We start from the raw sequence: 25,763 nt of genomic DNA, 5'->3' as shown, positions 1-25,763 counted from the left end.
CTCATTTGCACTCTTGGTGTATGTTTTTGTTCAAGCACAAAAAATAACAAGAAGTTTCTCAAAATTTACAGTTTAGTTAAATTCTTCAATATATCGATCGATTCCTCTATTCTAGATGCATACACTGTACTTCTATTTCTAATCTATTTACTCACTTCTTTAATTATTTAATATGTATCAATTAATCTATCTGTCTATGTATCTATCTATCCATCTATCTATTTTACTGGTGACGTCCAGACATTACTTTGGTTCTCAGTGAAGAGAATGACATCATCAACATAGAAATGAATTCATACACTTAAAACACAAAATTGAGTATATATGACTGTCTACAGAAACACTTAGACAAGAAAATCAAACAACTGTGATCAAACATTGTCTACAGAGCATGCCATACGTATCCACAATCGAAATGCTGGCACATCACAACAGGTATATTTGAAGTTTCATCAATCACTCTCTAAATCACATTACCAAAATACAGAATGTGACGACAGTATTCTGGTTTAACATGATGTTCATCAAAAAGACGTTTCAGCTCAAGTTGCAAGTCCAGCCGTAAGAATGGGAGTCTATCTTTAGGTATTTTTCAATGCTAGAATGACATCATTCGGTGGGTACAAGACGATACAGAAGTATTGATTGCGAAAATGACTTTGGACCATAAAACTGATAACTGCCATACCACTATCACGGGAACTTTCTTTTGAAACCGAAGCAGACCATGTTTCTGTCCCATGACTGACAGCAACATAGATCTCAAATGAATATGAATAGTTTCATACTAAAAAAAAACAAAAACAAAACAAAACAAATCACACACACCACAATTTCACCAATATCATACCTAAAAACTGTTCAGTCTTACAAACTACTATGTGTGAAACAGGATAATTCAAGGACCAGCTTTGCACATTTAATCTATTGGAAAGAAGATAATTCTGGGGACATTTCTCTTGTCACTGACAGACCATGACTAAATAGTATTGTGCTGTCAAACAGATAAAAATTTTAAGAGGAGTTTATGGGTGAAAGGAGAGAAATCACGCGAGGGGGCTACTCTCGAGGGCTACATGATAGAGGGAAAGAGAGCAATGTTCCAAAGATGATGCTGAGAAGAATCCAATGAATAAGCTCTACTGCCATATTTGTTGAATTGGTCAGGATCACTATGAGGTGGCCAGGACCAAATTGCTCTATTCCTTAGACTTAATCAAGTACAGAGCAAATCTGTGCAGGAATGTTTTGAGAATGTAGTAAAACATTACACTCTCAACTAGGATATTGTGTTTCAAATACCCAAATACATCAGGGCATTGCATGCAGAAATGCAGCACAATATCTACAGCATTGACATCTAATGTACTTGATATTTAATGTGTAATACTGACAAGAATACTTAAAAACTCCTCAGTTGAAAGTAGAGGATGCCACCACCTTACACACAGGCCAGAGACAAAAATAATTTACACACAGAAAGCACAACAAACTCAAGACAGAAAGAAAATAAACAACAAACATAAGCAAATCTTGGATGATTTGCATTTCATGTTACTTTTATAAAGTCTACCACAACTGACTGGCCAGAAAGTGCATGCTTCCAGGGAAAAGGCCCTATAAGCAAACCAATCATTGAAATGGGGAATGAAAAACTGAGTGGCGTAGGCATCAATCAGTCATTGGGAAACACTGAATTGATGAATCACACCTTTCAATCTTAGAGCAATTACAAGGCTCCTCGGTATCGACAAAAACTCGGCCGATGACAAGAAAAAACTGGAGGAGCTGTTTCACTTCTCACTACCAGGCCCCAGGCTTGTTGGAGCTGTGATTCAACACATATTGTCCAGATACCAGAGGTATCTTTATCGGCCCAAACTTGCCAGATCATTTAGGGGAACTGGTAGAAGGGGGAGGCAGTTATCATCTCTCAGAGATTCCTTTTGTCATACATTTGCCCACATTCCCACTGGATGTAGTCAGCGGGGTGACCCCATCCTCTCTAAGAAGTCGTGAGATAGTGCCTGGAGGCACAAACTCTCTTCTCCTCGAGTGGTTGCTGGAGAACTTCCACTCTTTCAGTCCCATCAGTATATGTTTACATACAATGTCAATAGCATTGTGAGATGACGGTCCTCAGAGTGTTAAAGAGGAAAATGATGATGGGGGGGGGGGGGGGGACTGTAAAGAGAAGCCCGGCAAGATTCCAAGACCGCCTTTTACACAGCTTCTCCCCCTTCACCACTAGTCCATCTAATCTCCAGTACCCCATTCATCGTCAGACCAGTTCCAACATCACAGGCCGCTTTGTTTCCAGAAAGCCTTACAAGTAGAACTGTGGGAGCTCAAGGAAAATATACAGCAGCAGGGAAAGTGCAGGATGACTCTGTAATGCCTCAGTTCTATCACTTCCACTTCAAAAAAAAAAAAAAGGAAGAAGAAAAAAACTACAACAAAAAACCTAAACAACAACAAACACAGAAACACAACACTTCATATGTGTGTCTGTCTGTCTGTCTGTTTCGTTTCTCCCCCTTTTTTTCCTTCTTTCTTTTCTCTCTTCTGATGGGTTGTAAAAGTCCTTATTCATGCCTTTTCAATGGCTGCAGCAGTGTGTAGGAATGTAGAATACTTTCTTTCAGCCACTTTCATCCCTGAGCACACAAAGGCACAATGCTATAAGGAAAGGCACGGGGCATTGTTACCGCTAAATCTGATAAGATTTGTATGATTTGGAGAGGCTAATGCAACTTATGTGACAGGCTCTCCCCATTCAAGACGCAGAAGCTACCAAGAATCCCTGGTCTCGGCACACTACACCCATTGCTATGGGAGAGAGGGACTGTGTAGGGGTGAGCTCTGGAGGAGAGAGAGGAGGCTCAAAAAGAAGAAGAAAAAAAAAATCCTAAAGAAGAAGAAGAGGAAAGGAGAGAAAAGACCCTTGGGGATCAGTTGTACATGTATGACTGGAGCTTTTCAGGGAGAGGAATCCACACATAATCTTGCTTTGTTTCCATGGACTTAATCAGCCGGTTAGATACCGGGTGCTGAATGCCACATAGAACTCTTGCTGCTTTACATTCAACCCCTTCTCCTGCTGGGTTTGCTGTGTATGGCTCACAGCCCCGGACAAAGATCCTTTTCAATTACGAGAGGTCTTCAGTTACCGTATTGCAATCTCCATGCTCCATTGCTTCTTTGTCAATGCCCAAATGTTACTCCCCCTGAGTGATTCCTACATTTGCAGCAGCATGGGCTTCCCTATATTAACATCATGGCAAAAAGTTACTTGAATTTGACATAATCCAAATACCAGGTACCACTTTTCATGAAAGACCCGTGCAGTTTGGGGCATTTCGCACTATCAACTTCTGTCAGCTTTAAGTCAGTTAATGATACATACAAAATAAAGATATTCCACTATCATATGATGGCAAATCACATTGATATGGATGTATCATTTACTTCCCAAACTTTGAAAGTGAAAGGGAACTTCCACTAACTAAAAACTAAAAAGAGGATCATTTTAAGGGAATATCAGAATCACTTTGGAAGACGAAGCTCAAATTCATACAAGTTCTGTGATGGAAGGCGTAACGCTAACAACAGTGAAAAGTTTGGATCATTTGAAAACTGATATGCTTTTTCCTTCAACAGGATAGTCCGATGTTGTGATAACTAATTTTGTCTAAGAAATCCCAATTTATTTGCAGCATAATAACTACCTGATGATCAGAAAAGTATGGACAACACAGATTTGGAAATCAGTTTTTGACCGTTTTTCTTGTCTCATTGCATTTACAAGTGTGAATTCAAATAGTCTGTTAAATGTTTACGGAACAGCTACACTGACCTACAATTTTAGAAGGTATCCGTGGAACAAAGAAAATGAGAAAATATGAAGTTCCTATACCTATAACAACAAACGCATACTGCATAACAAAACAAAACAAAGTTCGCTATGGTGAGAAATTCATTGAAACATATACACACACACAAAAAAAAATCAACATTTCTTTCCTTTTTTTTTCTGCTGAAGTATACTGCCAGGGTTACATATTCATACTTGAAATACATTATATGTCATTCTAAAGTGGAGGCATTTTATTAATATCAAAACTCAGAACAAAAATTTGGACATTGCTACTTTGGAGATTTGGGCGTTTTTAGTCTTCTCGAATGCAAATTTTGCTTGAGTACCACATAAACACATTTAAAGGCATAAATTCCATCTGGTTCCTTACAAAAATGCATTCCATGTACAGAGCTCAGCTATGATATTCAAGCATAATTTTTCCTTCACATCCATAGTATCTAACTTACAGGGAAGGGGGAAGAAGATGAAAGAAAAAAAAAAGTTGGGAAGTTTAGAAAGTGTGGGTACAACAAAGACTTAGAGCACGGAATCAGGTTTCTGTAAAGGCAAGGATTGCTATATTATCGCCACTTGGGTGATCAACCTTCCCTCTGAGTCAGACTGTCTGCCTCTAGTGGGAAAACTGAAAAGTTCACTCTTTCTGCTGGACTTATCATTAGACATGGTCCAGCTGAGATGGGCACACCAATGTCCAAACGCATATTTTCAGTCTTAATTGTACACACACACACATACACACACTCACATTCACACAAGAAGAGATATATAGACACATTTACAAACACACATGTAATGAAACACATAGATACATTTCGTAAGAAGGGGCAATTGGGTACAGCAATTCGTGAAGGGATGCTTGAGTGAACATTTTGAGGTAAAATCTTGAATGATATCTTTAAAAAGGGATACAATCCACTTTTTCTTCTTGTTGCCATTTTTAACAAGAATTCATCTTTAAATCTCTCCACTAACAAAAAGTAAAACAGATTGATGACAAATGTCATATATACAGTATTTCCTACATTCAGCTAAAGTAGATATAAAATAAAAGTGATTTAACACATACACAAACTCATCACGCAATGACAGCTCAGTAGAACCAAAACTCAGATTATTTTACATCACATGAACACAGAGTATAACTTGAAGACGTAATTCTGTGACATGATCTTCTACAACAATGTCTACTCAAGTGAATGAATAAAAAGAAAACATACATCACGAACATATCATATCATTCAAAAAAAAAATGGATACAGTAAGCAAAATGGCAACAAATGAATACATTCAACAACATACAACTATAAATCGTAACGTGTATAAGCACTATGTAAATATGAGCGTGAGATATTAGAAATGAGCAAACGTTTCGATGGATACCAAGGATGATGTAAGAGATGATGCCAAAATAAGTTTGTTTCTCTCCTCCTACCTATCGTTGCTTGCTCTTTCACTGCCTGGGCCATCTCATCGATTCCCTCAATCTCAGGCTTGTTGATGCTCCCCCGAGCCTCGGCGATGAGCTTCCTGGCCCTCGCCTTCAGGTCTTCTTTTCTCTTTTCATCCTCCTGAAATTGCAGGGAGTAAAGTCCTCAAATGTTACGACTCTATGGCACTACTGAGGTAATGTCGGGTCAGCGGAGGTCATGGGTGGAAACTCTACTGCACACTCGGGTTGAATGTGGTAGAAGTTTCATTACATTCTGACGTGACATAGCAAATCTATGGAATGTTAGTTTTTTAGATGTTTTCACAAATGTTTGACATGATATCTATAGAGATTAAAGCAGATTACAGTGGTGTTGGTGCCATTACCTCTCAAGATCCCTATTGACATGCACACAAATCTTCACTTGATATCCTCTTTACAAATGAATACTTGGACAAAAAAAGCAATGACATACAAAATTTGCAACATGTTATTATAGAGTGGTAACAGCTTAGCAATGTTGATTTTTGAAGTAACAAAAACTAGGATTTGTAGAATATTTTCATGAACAGAAAAAGGCTGAATTGCAAGGGGATGACATCATCACTTCATCTCGTCCTTTGACAGATATCACTGTTTCACAAAAACATACAAAACCCTAAAATTCCATAACTGTCTCACCTGAAACGTGCAATAGTAATGAAACTTCTGATATAATGTTTCATTGTCTGTAATCTATCAATCTAGGTCAACTTGAACAGCGAGTGGCATTTTAAGTCTAGAGAGTTTATACAATGTTAATGTTCCTATGGTTCTCAGCCACAAGATATCCCTTCCTTCTTGCTTGACATAGCTCCACCATACTGAATAAAACACAAAACATATTCTGTATCTTCTTATGTGAATTGCCCATAATGTCACACTGCACAGTGTAAACCCTTTGGATGGATACAGTATATCAGTTAATAAGGAAAAGTTTGTGCCAGTTGATACCAACATACTATGTAGAAACATACTGCTTTATATAACCCATACTCAAACTCATTTACATATCCCTCCCCCCCCCCCCCCCACCTTCATCTCGGCCACCCCCACCCTTATCCTTTTCTCTCCCCATTTTCTACCCATTGAATGCATCAGTTTTCTTTTCATTTCTGAATACTGGGCACCAGCATGGCACTCAACAAGGACATAGAACTGGAACATAATTTAGGTCTGATTTCCCACTTCTCATTGTGGAGATGCAACTTACAATGCTCATGGCCATTTGAAACTCCGATCAATCTCACAAACAAACAGCTAGCCAAAATATCCCTTGTCACGAGTATCAAAGCAATGAGAATTTGTTTCCTCTCCACAGCACACACTTGTACCCACTCACATGCATGCACACATGCACATACATATACACGCCCACACGCATATTTATATGCTTGAGTTGCATACAGATCCACAAATGTAGTTCACTACAACTATGCATGCATCATGCCTTCTGCTACATTCAGTAATCCTCTTAACCCAGCACAGCACCATCAAGTTTTCAGGTGTCTTTTACAGGTTGCTACACTGCTTACACCTTTCAAATTCTTCTAAATTGTATGCAAGCATTATCTATTCCTTCACTTCACTCTTTATGCTTTACATTTTACTGGAGAAATTTCTTGTGCTATTTGAGCACTCTGACAGAGCGGTACAGGGAATTACAAATACCCTGTATTATTATCATTATCATAATCACTATTATCATTTACTCAGGACATGCAAACTTACTTCCGTAGTATCTCCATCAGTGGGTGACTGGCCTTTCTTTAGCGTAGCTCTCTTCACTGCTGCTTCTTTTCTGGCCTGCTCCAAGAGTCGCTTTGCTCTCTCTTTCAGGTCTTCTTGCTTGGCCTGGATTATAAAGCACACAAAAGCATGCAATGCCAACAATTGCCTATGTGAAGAGTGTATGTGAAAATCAAGGCATGCTGCATACCTTGGTCAAAGTGGGCTCCCTACTTTGCTTAACCTACTTGAGATCATCATTATACAGTGTAATAAATGAACAAGAGACCCGCGGGTCTAGCGCTCACCTGAGTATCGCAAGTTCACCTTTCACGCAGTCACTAATCTAAATTATTCACAGCTCTACCAAAATTTGACGAGGCATTCTCAAGTGGAAGATGAAAATGTACAATAAGGGCCCAATTTTTTCAAGATTCCTTAATTTGGGGGAATTGGGGCCCCCTGGGGCCCTCTGGGTGGGGCATGGTGCCCAGTTTGATAAATTGAGATCCTGACCACCTAGGGATGCTACCTGCCAAGTTTGACAAAAATCCATCATCAGGTTTTCAGGAAGAAGATGAAAATGTACAATTCAGGCCCCCATTTGGACCCTTCCAACCACCCCCCTCCCCCCTACCCCCAAGAGGGGCACCCCTGGATCTCCTATGAACAAACTTGAAACTACAGTCATTAATGTACTCACTCATAGTATTATCTCAGCTCTATAACTTCTGATTCTAGAGAAGATTTTTAAAGATTCCTTCATTTGGGGGGTTTGGGCCCCCTGGGGGCCCCCTGGGCGGGGCATGGTGCCCATTTTAACAAATTGAGATCCTAACCCCCTAGGAATGCTACCTGCCAAGTTTGGTGAAAATGGGTCATGGGGTTCTCAAGAAGAAGATAAAAATGTACAATTTAGGCCCCATTAGGACCCCTCCTCACCCCCACCCCCACCCCCCCCCCTGGGTCCCAAGGGGGGCACCCCTGATTCTACCATGAACAAACTTGAAACTACAGTCATCAATGTGCTAACTCATAGTATTAACCTAGCTCTATCACTTCTGGTTCTAGAGAAGAAGGTTTTTGCGGATTCCTTAATTTTGGGGGGTTTGGGCCCCCTGGGGGCCCCCTGGGTGGGTCATGGTGCCCATTTTAACAAATGGAGTTCCTAACCCCCTAGGGATGCTACCTGCCAAGTTTGGTGAAAATGGGTCATGGAGTTCTCAAGAAGAAGATGAAAATGTACAATTTAGGCCCCATTAGAACCCTTCCCCACCCCCCTCCCCTGGGTCCCAAGGGGGGCACCCCTGATTCTGCCATGAACAAACTTGAAACTACAGTCATCAATGTACTAACTCATAGTATTAACTTCGCTCTATCACTTCTGGGGTCCGTTTCATGAAGCTATCACATAAAAGCTATCACATAAATCTTAGAATGACCAAGCCGCTCCTAAGCTAGGAGAGACTTTCACGGAGAAGTGAAAACCATTTCACGAAGTCTCTCCTAGGCTAGGAGAGACTTTAATTATTTCAATCATCATGTTCGAGGGTAATACTAATTAACATATCATTAGCATATCATCTCCCTATTGAGTTACATACGGTGAGCACTCGCTACATAGACATAGCACGTATACACACAGGGTATACACACTATACAGCGCAGAGGCAACAAATCTACGACGGAGGCAAGATCCCAAAGGCCAAGTTGCATTATACACCGCTACTAGTACATATTTCAATTAGTGAGTATGTTTAAAGCTGTCTGCAATTGAAAAGTAATGCATGAGGATTCATAATGTTATATTATGTGGATATATTTTTGTTCGAATCTTCTACAATTCTCCAAGGGCTGGCTAGATGTAGATCTAGTCTTACCGGTAGTAGCGTTATCACAATAGTCCCACGTAGGCACATCGCCGTTTGTTTGAAAGACTAAATAGCCAGCTGAGTTTATGGAGCTAAATAGGTAAAACGTTAGTAAAGTTTAATTAGCATGGTAAATTAGTAATAGTGAAATGTTTTATGATATATTTAGCGTGCAGATATTTCATGAGAGCAATTGCCCGATTTGTTCATGTATGGCTGAATTGCAGGTAACTTAAGGCCTGAATAGTGTAGGGGATCGAAGAAGAAACCGGAAATTTCATAAGAATTGGTTTGCATTTATTTTTTATTTTTATTGTTAGATTCTAGTATATTTTTGAAGACGTGTCTAACAAATAACATATTTACACTGTCACTAGTCTAGCTGTTTTGCCTGTGTGGATAGTATTCAGAAGTGATACAAATTTTCCGTTTTGTGTCAAATCGACAGGAAAGATCTGTGTGTTTGTTTTTTTCAGTCTAGAAAATCTAGGTTATCTTGTCCCACAGAATTATGGGCCTAGCCTAGGCCTAATGTTTTTAAGTCCTAACGTGAACTGTATAGCAGTAGCGTTAGCATTTACGGAGAACCGGCTGCAGGACCTAGTGTAACATTACCTGTGTCATTGTTACGTTTACAAGTCCTAATGTTACTGTCTAACGTTACTATAGGTTTACAACCAAAATTTGTAAAGTACCGTACTGGGGTTTCAGAGGTTATAACTGCAACCAGCCCGAACACGAAGCACTGTGTACAACTAACAGGGAGTGCCCCGGGGTTCTATCTAGAGAGTCAGACAGTGGTTAGACTAACTAGATCTAGTAGTAGTAGGAGGGCCTAGTAGTAGTACGTAGATCCAGGTCTACACAGAATATAAATTGGAAACCATGGTTCGATCAGATCTTGGTTCAGACTTGAAAGCTATCTTCAAATTCTAAGTGCATACAGCACTGTCATCGCAATGCATATGTCACAATAAGATAGAGAATGATGTTTACCTAAATTCATTGGCATGGAACCTCTAGAATTCTACTGCTATACTATCAGATGTCTATAGATCTAGAATCCGGAGGTATAGTGATCCTGAGTAGCACCTACTGACCTAGATACTACTTAACCAGTGTATACCACAAGTATAACCAGACTAGACCCTTAGCCTTGGTATTCCTAGATCTAATTAGACACATTATCACTAACATAAGTAGGCCTATCACTCATCAGTAAGGAAGTTAATGAGTCTTCTAAATAGTGCTATCTATCAAGGCAATTAGTAGATTCTATAGGTCCATACTCCGATGCAAGTACCACTTACACAACTTCTTTTAGCAATTTAATTCATGATGACATGACAGCAGTTGATGATCAGAGTCAGACTGTGGCTGCATCTCAGGCTGTAACTGCGACCAACCCTAAATGTGAAACCACAGTACAGCTGGTCCTACCAAATCTTAGGTAGATGTAGACCTTGCCACATGGATGCCTATTGACAAGATCTAGAACCTCAAGTCATAATACCCCAAACTATAGGCTTGCACATGTTGAATTGAGACAACTCAAATACTAGAAGTGTGTCTTTTAATCATCCCCCCCCAAAAAAAAAAAAAATAATATAAGGTCCTTTACATATTTAAACTGCAAAAACATGTGAACTAATTTCAAATTTCATGCATATTCAAGATATTGTGTGTAAAATCTTGTATAATCAAACAACAGTTTGAAAACACACTTTCTATTTTGTATTCACATTTTCAATTATAGTGTTAGATATGGAACATCAGTCAGACTGCTACAATCAGACTACTGCATCTCACAAAGCCCAGAGTCAGTTGCTGAACTTCACTGAACACAGAACCAAGCTGCTGAACTTCCATCTTCTCCACAGCTATACTGCTACTGAACTTCGCTGAGACTTAGCTGCTGGCATGGTCACCTTCAACAGAATGCAAGTATTTTAGCTAATACTATTTTAGCAGACAACATATCTGTATAATATATTTTCAAATACTACAATTGCAACATTATTTTCATTTGGACATCAAATTGTCTCTGGATTTTTAGTTGAATAGTGTTAGACAGGAAATATTGAAACGATGTTTGCTGTACTGTCCAACCTGGTAATTGAAAACACACATTCTTATCCAATCAATAGTGACCCTTCTAGAAATAACTGTTCTGTGCGTTTTTTATTCATTTCACTATCTGTAGAATATGACATACTGATCCAATTGAAAAGAGATAATTCATGGAAAAGGGAGGGGTACCTGCATGTCTACATGTATCAAGCTCCTGGAACAAACTTTAGCAGTCACGTTATCTTTATAATGTAGGTCCTACAATGATTGTTTAATATTACCCTCTCCCTTTTCTAGTATCAAAACAACCTCATGCTCTTGCAATGTTTGAAACAAGAATATTCGTCATAGCTTATCATTTTAAACTGTGAAAAGTCCTATTTACAGCTTATCAGTAGATACTAGTGGATTCAGTCTTTCAAAATCAATGGTAGGACTTTACAATTTGATTGCTATAGCTTGTTATAGCAATGGCTAAGGGTGGGATTTCACGGAGCACGCGAACGATTTGCGAAGGACGCGAATGACAAAATCCAGCATTCGGAAAAGTTTTTCTCCGAATGTTTTCCGACAATGAAGCCGAAAACTATTCTTGCGCAATTTGTGCGAAGTTTCCGCGACGTATGTGCGAATGTCGTGTGTATCATTGCTAAAGTACAGCATGTTACATACACGAAGAACACGCGACGGAAATGCGGACAACGAAAAATTTACAATAATCATGGGAGAAAATGTACCCAAGGAGAGGTGGAAGCTGTCTTGAGTTGAATTTTTTTCTTTCCTCTTTTTCTCCTTTCTTTTTCTCTCATTTTTCTATTGTGTGCTTGCCTACATTTTTTTTTCCTAGGACGTATCTCCACTAGTAAAGCATATGATTTTTTTTTTGCAGTTCCTCCATCACATAATCTCTATACTTCAAATGAAATTTTACATACTTTAGATTAATTTTAACTGTATTCTGCGATTTTCTTTTGTATATCAAACATTTCTTTCTCTTTGCTAGTCTTTAATTTCTTTTGTTACTATAGTTGTTAATAATTGTTTGATGTTTAGGTGTATGCTACAATTTTTATTTGTAGAAAACGTATAGGTCATACATCCCCCAAACGTGTGCTAAACGTTCGCGAGAATGTCTCAAAAGGTACGCGAACAGTTTGCGATTACGTCTTAAAATGATCGGAAAAACTTCGCAGATTTCGCGTAACATACGCGAGACATTCTCCAAAGTTTCGGAGTCTGTTTGGGGTTTCACGAACATTTTGCGAACATCGCGCGTGTCTTGCGAAGGTCTTGCGCATATGACGAGGCTTTAAAGACACTTTCGAGAACAATTCACGAGCAAATCACGACCAAGTGTGCGGAAAAGGTTCGCAGAAAATTTCAAACTTTTTTGAAATTCTCGCCGAAGTAAAAACGACATTCGCGAACAATTGACGACGCTTCCGAACCCTCACGTTCATTTGGCGATCTTTTGCAGACCAAAATGCGAATGCTGGATTTTGCCATTTGCGTCCTTCGCAAATCGTTCGCGTGCTCCGTGAAATCCCACCCTTAGCACCCATCTCTAACATACTTTCTAATGTCCCATGTCCTGCATTCTTGTTTGTAAGATATTAACTGTTCTTGTATATTGAATAAACTCCAAACAGCCAAGGACCAGACAACAGGTGAACTTCATCCAGTTCAGAGTTAAGGACTGGGGGCAAGATGCAAATGGAAAAGTCAAGTGACAGTGTCATGGATATTCCACCATCTTCATTTGGTATGTTGAATAATTATTTCTAGCTATTGAAGCAAGTTGAGAAATCATATGTTATCTTGATCACCTACAGTTGGCTGCAAAATTATTCAACCCCTCTCTTGCATTTTGGACACTCTGGCATAATGAATTACATTATAACTGAGATTATTTCTAAATCATACAAGTGATGATCAGATAGTTTGCTACAAGTAAATAACAGATCAATAGCCTTTGATTTGCATATAGTTACAAACTTTAATCATTCATGGATAAAGAGATATGGTCCAGTGATCACATTTATGGTCATTTTTAGTCCTTTCAGTGATCACTGAAATACTTCGTTGAATATGGTTTGTTCACTCAATGTTTTGATAGGTGACACAATATGATGGAATTTGATGTAGGATTCTTAATATTTCAGTTGGCAGTTTTCATTGCACAAAAATATCTAAATGAACTAATTTCTAGTGAAAGTTGCCAGCATAGAGTTTGTACAGAGGTTTAGCCATGATATCAATAATTCAAAGTTTAAGTCATGTCAAAATGAATATAACCCATTGAAATGCTAAGAGTTGTGTATAGAATGGCAAGATACTACAAAAATTCCATAAAAAAAAAAAAATAATTGTTATCATCAGACCATAACACGTCACACTTCAGTGATCACAGAAAGGTCTGAAATGACCACAATGTGCTCACAGGACCTTATCTCTTCATGCATGAATGATCAAAGTTTCTAACTTTATGCAAATCAAAGACTATTGATCAGGTAAGCATTTGTCATAAACTATCTGTTCACCACTTGTATATGATTTAGTAATTGTAATGTTATTTCATTTGCCATAGTGTCCATAATGCAATGAGGTTAAATAATTCTGCTGCCAACTGAATAAAGTGAATGCTTGTTATTAATTTCCCCTCTCATTTATTACTAAAAATTCGTACAATTTCCTAACAAGGGCTCATTACATAGTGATTCAAACTTTGAAAACTGGCAATTACAACTTGTTGTTCACATAATATATCTGACAAAATTGATAATAATTAATGAACATTTTGTTGTTATTGCTTGTTTTAATAAAGATGTACACTCATCTTAAATATTTTACAAATATCCCATTTGTGCATCCCATGTTTCTGTTTGTATGGCATTTAACTGTTCTATATTTGCAAACCCAAAGGCCTGAAGAGAGCTGAACCTCACCAAGCCTTGGGACAGACAGCTGCAGCTTAACTTCACCCAGGTCAGAGTCAGACTGCAATTGGACTACAAACTGTATAGCAGCATCTTATCTATGACAGAACACGGGTATGCTTTCTCAAATTAAACCTGAAAGTATAAGATTTTACAAAATAAACAACTTGAATAATAGTTGAAAAAAGGCAACCTCTGTTGATGACATATCAGTTACAGGTAATTTGGTCTTTCTTATTTTGGCAATTATTGTAGACTTGGTGGACAAACAATGTCACCTCTGTATGTGAACTGTTCCACACAAGAAATTAAGAAATTAGTGCATTTATATACCCCAGTTGGGAGTTGATTCAATGTTTATGTCTATATCAGCCACAATAGTTGATTAATGCACTGACATGGCAATGCAGCTGACTTGTTGCATAACCCATTAATTCATCTTTCTGTTTATTTTTGAACTCCCAGCTTGCCTAATATGATTTGCAATCCTTTCTAAAAAAGTCAAATAAGTCTTAACTGACATGAATGAATAACATTATGTCAGATGAGTGATTTAAGTCACAGGCACATTTTCATTTTGAGTCTGTGTCACACCTTTTTTGTTATCAGGAAGAATCTGATACACTAATTCTTGTGTATGACAACCCAGACGATTTTTGTTGTTGTTGTTTTTTGTTTTTTTTTTGCCCTTGATGCTGTTAAACTGTCGCTAATATACATGTATTGTATATGAAATTGCTGACAAGCAGCTCTGTGTAATGATATGTGTGGTAGTCGTGTGTGTATTCATTCAACTGTACACCCACATGTTACCACTCTGTATAATGTCAGGGAGAGGGGATGTGATTTGCATGTCGCAAAATTTCAGTATGTAACCAGTATTGTTTATTTTTTCCATATTCTATTTCTTTTGTCCTTTCTTTCTTTTTTCTTTCATATAGATTCTCAAGGCATGGAGCTTGCCAAAGGTGATGCAGACAGGTTGAATATAACATATCTTGGTTTTGACCGCTGTGGATTCAATCCTTCAAAATTTAATGATATACAATATATACAATTTTTTTTTGGGGGGGGGGGTGTCTGCATTAGATGTGAGGATCTGACGTGTACCTGCAGCACTGTGATGAAAGTCATGAATGCGAATTTCATGGTGATTTTGTAATAGATCCTTATTACAAAAGCTTCTAGCACAACAAAAATTCCTAAAATGGAGTGTGAATATTATGTCTTTCAGGACATCATTTGGAAAATAAGAATAGGTCTATTGTTGCTAGACCTACACACATGATAAATTTTCAAATTTCATGCACTTGCTGCAAATGACATGAGTAATATTACAGAACCTAAGAACATCTGGACTGTTTTCTGTCTGCTTTTCTATTTTGTGTTCACATAATTGGCATGCTCAATTTCAACTTAATCTGATAATCCCTTCATTATTGTTGCTCTAGAGTTTTGTATCCTAGTTTTTGTCCCATTCATTGCACCGAACATAGCTAGGTAAGATTAAGAGCTTAAGATAGACCGTATACTTCAGAACCTATTTGCTAGCTATGCTTTTGCAGAGTGTGTGCTTTCTTTCTAATATTCAAATAGGTGAGGAGAGTCCATCTGAATTCAGTTGTACATCATTTTAAAACTTAGAGTGTGCTCTTTCAGAAACAGGATTGGCCTTTTTTTCCTGCAGGATACTAAGAAACCACTATTGAAGTGCTACAGAGCATTAATTCAAAGAAGAGTTCAATGTTTATTTGACGAAAATTGGTTTTGAAATGGCTGAGATGTCCAAAATAAAGGATTCTAATAAAAAATGGAACCAACCTTTCACTAGAATCGCTTTGTTTTACTCTGCTTTTGGATATCTCAATCATTTCAAAACTAATTTTTGTCATATAAACATTGAATTCTTCTTTGAATTAATGGTCTTTCATATTTCATAAGAGGTTTCTTATTATATCACCCCCCCAAAAAAAAAGAAATGTTAAAAATCTGAAACCAGGTCTCAACCAAAACTTTACCAGCCCTTTAACCAGAAATTTATGTTTGGTGACTTTCTGTTGATTTTGTGATACAGAGTCACAATTGCAGTGTTAGATATGAAGCTACAATCAGACTATTGCAGTCTGACTGCTGAACTTCACTGAGTTTTGTCATAGACGAGTCCACATAGTCCACATGGCATAAGTGCTTTGCCAGGTACATGTATTAACCAAACAAGAAATGAGAGAAATCCCCCTTAAAAAGAAAAAGCAAAAACATTACAATACAAAACAGAACAGAAAAATTAAGTGTGCAAACAATTCAATGAAAAGCAAATGGGTGAATTGAAGCACTCTGAAAAAAAAAAGATTTATATAAGTAAAGTGTAAGAAAGCATTCTAAAACAGATAAATGCAAATTCTGATTTCTGATCTTTGATGATTAAAAGCTGTTGTGCAGTAGACAAGGTCATTATTATTAGTATTAATATCATAAGTAATATTCTGATATAGGGAACCCTAGAGTGCAAAGAAGGTGGATTGCAACACATATTATCATATGCTTACAAAATATTTGCAATGATAGCATTGTGTGAAGTTCAGCTGTTTTCATATTTTGATTAATAAACCATGAAAACATTTCAAATGATTATGAAAGATATGTTGATGTATAAGCGATCCAAACATAAATACATCAGTGAACGTTGCAATGCATTGTTTTTGCTATTATTTCCAGGCGTGTGACGGCAATATTTATGTAACCCAGTTAGAAATTATGTCTATGCGGGCAATTATTATTTGATTAGAAAGATAGAATTAGGCATAGCTTATAATGTAGAAATGAAGTAGAATGTAATACTAGAAAATACTGTGAGTGATAATATTTTCACAATGACTCTTACCAGTATCACGAATGTGGTTGTGATGATTGTGCTGTGATTATGGTGACACTGAATAATGAAATAATGTTTTTTAAGATCAGATTTTCTAATGAAATAATGTTTTTTAAGATCAGATTTTCTAATGAAACAGGCAACGAGAATAAAATGTATGAAATTTTGACAGCAACAGCTGTTCCAATAGTTTTTGCAGTTACATAATCACTCACATGACATGTAGTTAAATTGTGAGGAATTGATATTAATGAGTATGAAATTGATAGCAGTGAATGAATTAAATGATTTAATCATTGTCGGCATATGTCCTCCTGCCTCTTTCAATGAAATGTGTTCCCATTGTGGCAATTGATAAGTGAAATCAAATCCAAGTACGAAACAAAGAATACCTGCAGAAATTAGAACTATCATTGTGATTTTTACCCCCACCTATAACTGAGGGAGTTTGTTCAACCAGCGCTAACTTTATATGGTTTTATTTTAAAAAAAAGCTGTACCATGGCAATGCGTTGTTCAACATTGAATAAAGTTGTGTTTGGTTAATTCAAAAAATCTGTTTGTCACGTGTGTCTATATGTATCGCAAGTCAAGTGCTCAAAAACTGAGTGAATTAGATGAATAAACTGGAAAGTCCTATGATTTTTCACAAATGATGTTACCATGGCAACACACTGTTCAGTACAGTAGTAACGAAAGATGAATATACACAAGTACATAGTATAAATTTCACGTTTCAAATTTCTAGTCAAATGCTCAAAAGCTTAGGAAGTTAGCTGAATCCAAAATATTTTTGAATGATTTTCATTCAAAATAATCTGTTACCATGGCAACACGTGTGAAAGAGAACAAAGAAGAAATTTGCACATCAGTCTATGTACTTAAGCAGTCTTATGTGCCAGATTTCAAGTAGAATGCTCAAATACTGAAGGAGTAAACTGAATCTACACCTTTTTTTATTATATTCATTGAAAATGCTGTTACCATGGCAACACAATGTTTTATATCTGTGAAAGATGAAGTTTACACAACTTCATATCATGGTGGTCACATGTACCAAATTTCAAGCAAAATGCTCAAAAGCTGAGAGATAGCAGAATCCACAATATTTTTGTATGATTTTTCATTCAAAGTCTGCTGTTACCATGGCAACGCATTGTTCAACAATGGCGAAAGATGAAGTTTCCACATCTACGCACTATGCTGGTCACATGTGTGCCAAATTTCAAGTCATATGCACAAAAATTAACAAATTTAGCGAATTCACAATTTTTGTATGCTTTTAAGTGAACAAAATATTGTTACCATGGCAACGCATTGTTCAACAACAACCAAAGATTAGTTTTGCACATCTACATACTGTAATGGTCACGTGCCAAATTTTTGGTCAAATGTTAAAAGAAATTAAGGAAGTTAGGTCAATTCACATATTTCTTTGTGTGATTGGTATATAGAAAAAACTTGTTGCCATGGCAACAGATTTATTTTCACACCACACATGAAAAAAAGTGTTTTGCACAACTACACATTACATTTATCTGATTCTATGCTGAATTTCAACTGCATTGCTTTAAAACTGAGGGCAGTAGTTCAATCTACAACAATTTGTATTATTTTTGTGAAAATTTGCCGTTGCCATGACAACGTATTATGCGATATTAATGAAAAAGATATCTTGCACATCTACCTTTGACAGTGGTCACACATGCCAAATTTAGGGTCAATTACTCCAAAAATGAGACAAAATTTTGATACAATGGCTCTCTCAAAAAGCTATCACATAAACTTAGGAGTGCTCCTGACCACTCCTAGATTTATGTGATAGCTTTGCCAAGTTAGGAGAGACTTTATGTGCTAGCTTTGTTCATGAAATGGTTTCTAGAAAAAGTCTCTCCTAAGTCTGAGTTTATGTGATAGCTTTATGCGATGGCTTTTTCATGAAACGGTTTTTAGCAAAGTCTCTCCTAAGTAGGACTTAGGAGAGAGAAAGTCTCTCCTAAGACTTTCATGAAACGGACCCCGGGTTCTAGAGAAGAAGATTTTTACAGATTCCTTAATTTTGGGGGGTTTGGGCCCCCCTGGGGGCCCCCTGGGTGGGGCATGGTGCCCATTTTAACAAATTGAGTTCCTAACCCCCTAGGGATGCTACCTGCCAAGTTTGATGAAAATCGGTCATGGGGTTTTCAAGAAGAAGATGAAAATGTAAAAAGTTTACGCACGACGCACGACGGACGACGGACGACGGACGACGGACGACGGACGACGCACGACGCACGACGCACGACGGACGCCGGACGAAGGGCGATCGCAATAGCTCACTTGAGCCTTTGGCTCAGGTGAGCTAAAAACCTTCAAAATATTGCTACTAAAAGACAAGCTTTACAAGTTCTGGTTTGATTATGGTAAAAAGTCCTTTATTTTGGAACAATCTACTGCACAACGACATGTAATGAAGGGTTCAAATTTCTTCCTACCTTTGGAAGTGGTTCCCCGTCAGCCTTGGATTCCGCTGCGCCTTTCCTAGCCACGACAGATGCCCTGATCCATACAGCATCCCCTGCATCTCCTGCCGGACTGGTTGCCTTCTTCCCATTCTGGGCCGTCTCCTGGCCGGGCGTCCTCTCCCCGTCCGTTCCATTCGACTCCGCCTCGTTTTCCCGTGACTTCTGCCGACCAAGCCGTCTCTCCGGGTGGCCGTTAGAGTTCCGTGCATGTTCGGCACCGCTGCCATTGTCCACGCTTTTCATACTCTTGTCATCCACTGCCCCGTTGCTGAGCTCCGCGATACCACTGGGGGATCCGTTGCTGGTTCCTGGACTAGATTTGGTGGGTGAGCCAGGGCTCTTTGGCACACTGACTCCATTGGACATCACCTGATCACCACCATCTGTTCTGTCTCCATTGGACATTGCCTGGTCACTCACAGTGTTTGTCTCTTCCGTGAACACGTCCTCCGGCATTGACTTGTCCGAGGTGTAGTTGCCGACGATGTACGTGCTCTTCTTCGTGGTGCGGCCGATGCGCTTGACCTCCATCTCCTGGCCAGTAAAGTGCGCCCTCAGCTGGAAGAGGTACGTCATGACTGCCAGTTTGTCTGGGACTGCCAGGAGGACCATGTCTTGGGGATCAAGAAGTCTTGGGATGCCCAGCGTTGCTGCGGCATCAAAAGCCTGGACATGGAGAAATAACAACTTGGCGTGAAGTCCAAAACACAGCAGGACAGTTCAAAAGAATCAATGCACAGGTTAAGCTGTGATAGATCAAACTAAAACAAACTGGCAAATTAACCTATCACCTGTATAATATCTGTGATGGTATCTTTACAAATTGTGTGTCAAGTGTTCTGTGAACCAGTTTAATATGTAATACATTTGTGTTTCTCCAAACCATTACCTAAACAATGAAATACAAGGAACTATTACTTCTTCAACACATCAAATATTTAGAATAACATAATTCGAAAACAGACCCTCTTTCTTCTAACGCAGCCTTTACATTTCAATGTGACCAGCAGAAGCCGATATGTCTTTAGGACAGTTCTGAATTCATTATGTGTCCATCAAAAAAGAAAAAGGACTTTAAGTTACAAGTACATGAACAAATCTCACAACTGAATGCTCCATAAGAGGTAGGAAAACACACAGAACGGCTTTCCCAAGCAGAGTAAGAAGTGAGTGACTTGTGAATGGAGTTTTCTTTAGAAGGAGGCTGAGCTATTGCCCACCACCCACCAAAAGAAGTCTGCAGTTCATACTGGGACAGATTTTTGGAGCGGGTTACCAACAAGAGCTTTCCTGCATAATCATAACATGAGCGAGCAGCCATGTTATTGTCGATGGCCGCAAGCAACGGGCAGGGAATAATATTTCACTGGTAGGCAAGAAAACACCTTTAATGGAGCATGCTTCTTTTTTTTCCAGTTCTGCACTGGAGACGCCCTGTGTTTACAATGTCAAAGTTGAGTTATCTTGCAGCAAGCGCTGCATAACATCACGGCACCCTTTCCATTGAAAATTCCAACTTGGAAAAACAAACCTTCTTGTTATTTCCCTTTATATCATGTTGTGACAGTGATGCAAAGTCTCTGTTGAAAGAGAAAAAAAAAAAGAGAAAGGGATGAAAAAAAAAAGTGAGCATGGTTAAATATCAATTAATTTTGGCAAATCTTGCAAACACCCTACTGAGCTGTATTCTTTGTTAATGTCTGCGCCTACCCCCGGCCTCTCCCATTTCCCAGGCAGCTGGGGAACAACACACAAAGTACAAGTGTTATTCTCCCAGTTCCACTCAATACTAACTCATCAGTAAAATAATTTCGATGGAGAGATCGTCTTACACATCCCTCTGGCAGTAGCACTCCCAAGTTTTTTTCCCCCTCTTTGCTGGTGAGGGGGGAGGGAGGGGAAGGGAAGGTGAGACAGGGTATGGGTGCATGTGTGAGATTTGATGTGCCCCTGTGTGGGCAGGAAAAAGAAAAGGAGGGGCTGGAGGGAGGGGGTAAAGGAGGGGGAAAAATAGGGAGGTTGTCCCTGTTTCACTAGCACTGACAAGATTACAATGTTCTTACTATGACCGGTGTAGTGACACTCCTGAAAACTCCTCACACACTGGGCCTAGTAACCTAATCCAGTAGCCTCCTTCCAGCTATTGGTGTGTGCTAGGAGCTCATTAATAGACTCATCAACCTACAATGTGCAATCATTGGGGGGGGGGGGGGAGGAGGGAGGGGCATGCAATACCAATTTCACAAGTCTGACACTGACAATGAGGCCACCAACTACCAACAACCATCTTGGCCACAGTTTCCACTCCGTGTACAGAAAACAAGCAGAGGCCAACTGAATGTTTGTCACTTTGTACTCTTAAAGGGACACTCTAACTCATACTAGGCTCAAGTTAATTTTACTATAAACACACACACAAACACAAATGCACCCAGAGGTGTTTCATAAAGCTGTTCTTAAAGTTACGAACGATGGCTGGAACACGTTCTGATGTGCTATACTTATAAAAATTTAAATAATTCAGCACAAGAACTGATCACCAGTCGTTTTTAAGTCGTTTGTAACTTTAAGAACTTTATGAACCCCCCCGGTGATGCAAGATCATACAATCAGTTTGTCAATCTATCATTGTCACAGGTATGATGTTATCAAATAAGATCTGATCCTCAATGACTGTGAAGAAGATATATTCAAACTTTCTTGGTAAAAATATGTATTTCCTCAATGGCTCATACACAAGAGACTTTCTTTCTCTCTCTAAACATCTTTCGATACAGACGAAACTGTGTCTGTGCCAAGTCCCTCATTCACACTGCCATTTCAAGCTGACATGACCTTACAATCACGAACAAGTGCTATTGTTTCAGATTCTACTAGCATACAATATGTCGTTATCAGACTGGCATTAATGCAGTCAGTATACCAGGGATGCCAGTCTTGCAGTATGCCAAGGGCTGAAAAGAGGGCATTTTAGTTGGGAAACTAGTATTTCTACCTTCCCTGCAATAGGCATGATTTTGGGAAAAACAGCATATTTTTGGCAAAGTAGAGTACAAAAATACTGCAAAAAAAAAGTGACAGTGACAGTCAGCATCTCTAACACTATTATCATTTATCTGGTTTTGCCGACCTCTTTGCCTGTAATTTCCCTCGTTCTACTGCTATCCATTGGACAGGGCATTCAACTTTTAATAAAAAGGAACTTCATGTATATCTCTATTCAGGCATTTAATGTATTCTCAAATCCACATAACATATCTTGTGGCATATTCAATATATATAACATACATCCATCAGATATAATAATAAGTACATTTGCTACAATCTGAATCAAAAATAATATATACCATAAAAACTCAAACAGATGTCAATGAAATCCCCCATAAACAAATGACAACTAACTTTGAAATATATCATCAGAAGCTGGGTAAAGTATATAAAAAAAAGTACAACACAGAGGAAAGAATCAGTACTCACATTAAATCTGGTCGATGTCTATTTATGATTGCACAGAAAGCGAGACCATTTCTCCATGAGGTGGTTAGATTTGTGACCTTGACCCCTCGATAACCTCTGGTGACCTCCTGACACCAGAGGAGGAGTTGTTGGCTGGGGGCGCTCTTGTTCAGCTTGGAATTATCCCCACTCTCCGAGACTTCATGCCGTCGAATGGGCTAGTTTAGAAGAAAGAATATACCAACCAACCGATTGCATTATATTTATTCCATCTTGTCTTTGCACATGCATCACCAAAAAATACCATAAAGCTTGTAGGCAATATGTAAAAAGACATCACTCTTGTTTTTAATAGTTTGTGTTCAGTCAGGAAAAATATGAATTCCAAGATTTCTGATAAGAGTATTTGCTACAAAACAACTGTAGGCAAGGTGAAATACATTTGGAAAGCTTGAAATTGATAGTGAGAATTGAGCTTTGACTCGCGAAATGCTAGAGTAATATGTTTGTGTTTGATATAGATCCTGAGACAAGTCAGTGATACAATGCTGCAATTTATAGCTTAAAATCAACTGAACTATACTGACTAACAAACATCAACACATCACGTATCATAAAACAAAGAACACAACAATGAATCAACTTGTCATGCAGGATCACGAACTCAATGGCAGAAAACACCTAACTCAGTCTATTTTGCCTTCATATATTCTGAAAATTCAAATTACCAAAATCATCAAAATCTGGATGGCTGACTGACTTATTTGAGGAGCACAGATGCAGTAAGTGTCAAGGTGAAATTGAAATTTCTTTTCAAACTATCTCCCGTGGACACTTTACAGAGAGCTGGTAAAGAGGTTTTGTTACCCTTTCTGACAAACCTATTGAATATCAACCGATCAACTGAATGGCATGCCCAATGTTCAAATTGAACATCACACATTTAGACTTGCAAGACAGCACTGTAGTTTCAACAGCTTATTAAGATTCAAATTTTCTTGCATGCTTGTAGAAAATTTGGGGCATTTTGAATCAAAGCATGATGAGAGGTCTACTCGCTGAAATGTATTGTCACCTGGTATGAATTGAATGCTGTGATTATATCCCCCATTAGCCCTGTCATTACACACTGGAGTGAGTCTTGTTTCTATGTGTTTGTTGATTTGTTTCAGATGCCCAGGAATGTGTTACAATGAGGACTGCAATATTTCAGTTTGTTGGATCATTGCTACCCTGCAGATATCGTGATTCAAGAATGATAGAAATATTTTAACCATGCAACTGCCCAACCTTCTCTTAAGTTTCTCCATCATCACAATCACAGTGGTTACTAAAATCCATGCAGGATGCACAAATGAACATGACTATCAACATCTACACACAGATAACTCAGTATCACATGTACTTCATATTGCATTGTCCGGAATACGAGTAAGTTTCACACATCAGATGTTTGTGTTACTGTTACTGTGTGTTTGTAAGAATGAATTATGCATAATATACCAGTGAGCTCAGTTAACCTCTGACTTACAGGAACTGAAATTCACAATTCATCAGGCAATATAATTCATGAAATCACAATAACAGGCAGAACAAAAATATACACAACCTAAACAAACTGAGTACCTTTGAATTAAGGGGGTAATGCAACCATCGTCCACATGGATCAGACTACATGAGTATAACATAAAATGCAAATAAAATAAGACTTCATGATACACTCAGATGAGAACGAAATATTTGAAATCAAAATTTGGGGAGACTGACTGGGTCAAAGCAAGGCTTGACAAAGTACCATGCCCATGCGGGTAAAGTTTGTGGGCATGCACACTTGACGTGAGTGTTACCCAAAATGGGGGACCTGGCCTCTCTATAAATTCCTTGCTCTCTACGTTCTCCATGGGCGTGGGGGATTGCGAATACGGCGCCATGACGACGGACGAGGCCGAGTGAGTCGGGGACGGAGTGCTGCTACTTACAGGGTCACCGCCACCGCTGGTGGCAGCCGCACTGACCCAGCCGCCGTCCTTCTGCTTCGGGGGCTGAGGTGACGATGGCGACGAGTTGGTTCCTCCATCATGGGGTGGCTGAGGAGCCTTGCGCTTTCGCTGTTTTTTGTCTGAATTCCTAGATGAACATCGGGAGACACACATTGAACCCCTAAGTTATAAATTGATATTGGACTTTACAGTCAGTACACATGAGCAACGTGCATGTACAAGTTCATATCATAATTATACTTACAATACAGATTGTAAATAAATGTAGTAAATTCTTACAATACACATGTACATTACCACAGGTATCTGACCCACTGGAGTAATAAAAATGCTATAGGAGTGGTCAATTCAAACAAACTTGCAAAGTTTGTATAAAGTGGTAGTAATATTGCACATTCTTTTATTCATAAAACACTCCATTGTTCTAACGAACGGATTGCTATACCTCCTGTCAAAGATGTCTACTACAGAGTAAGTGCATACACAAGAGAAGAACTACACTGCCATCTTCTCCATATCAAATCATTTTAAGCCATGAAAGATTCTTGCGATGTAAGATAGATCCTTACTCATCTGGGTCCAAAGCATCTGCAATAACATAGGGAGCCCCGAAGTCTGATGAAGCAACAGGTGTACTGGGAGTCAGGGACACAGTGGGCGTGGTTGAATCTGACGATGGTGAAATATCCTCTTCTTTGCTGTGGATCTCCCTCAACTGTTCCTGGTAGCGTGCTCCGCCGTCGTACTCGAAATCGTCAAAGTCCCCACCGTGTTCGTAGGAATCTTCGAGGGGGTCCGCGGAATCACTGTTGAACGAGCCGTCCAGGTGAGTTGGTCGCCCCCGGGAAGTGCACTTCAAGAAAGGATCACCTGCAGGTGGACACCAAGGGAGAAATCACATGTATGATTGAAACACATTCTAGATATTTAAAGAGGTGCTCCAAACAATGTATATGATGGCAGGATTTAGATATAATT

At 38.7% G+C, this 25,763-nt stretch overlaps 1 protein-coding gene across 1 annotated transcript in view; it reads right to left on the bottom strand.

Annotated features, from left to right (window-relative positions):
* The window catches only part of LOC139741657 (EH domain-binding protein 1-like), an 81,340-nt gene that overhangs the window by 14,925 nt on the left and 40,652 nt on the right, over positions 1 to 25,763 (bottom strand). The window contains exons 8-14 of the mRNA XM_071652235.1: positions 25,355 to 25,655; positions 24,765 to 24,912; positions 22,807 to 23,003; positions 20,861 to 20,909; positions 19,300 to 19,995; positions 7,080 to 7,202; positions 5,313 to 5,448 (exon numbers count right to left, since the gene is read on the bottom strand). Coding sequence (XP_071508336.1) covers positions 5,313 to 5,448; positions 7,080 to 7,202; positions 19,300 to 19,995; positions 20,861 to 20,909; positions 22,807 to 23,003; positions 24,765 to 24,912; positions 25,355 to 25,655 — 1,650 coding nt within the window. The remainder of the gene's footprint in view (positions 1 to 5,312; positions 5,449 to 7,079; positions 7,203 to 19,299; positions 19,996 to 20,860; positions 20,910 to 22,806; positions 23,004 to 24,764; positions 24,913 to 25,354; positions 25,656 to 25,763) is intronic.

This window comes from Diadema antillarum, unplaced genomic scaffold, assembly GCF_040938485.1.
Source record: "Diadema antillarum isolate AM-2024a unplaced genomic scaffold, OU_Dant_1.0 seq00000944_RagTag, whole genome shotgun sequence".
Classification (NCBI taxonomy): domain Eukaryota; kingdom Metazoa; phylum Echinodermata; class Echinoidea; order Diadematoida; family Diadematidae; genus Diadema; species Diadema antillarum.
This window is presented reverse-complemented; position numbering and strand designations above follow the sequence as displayed.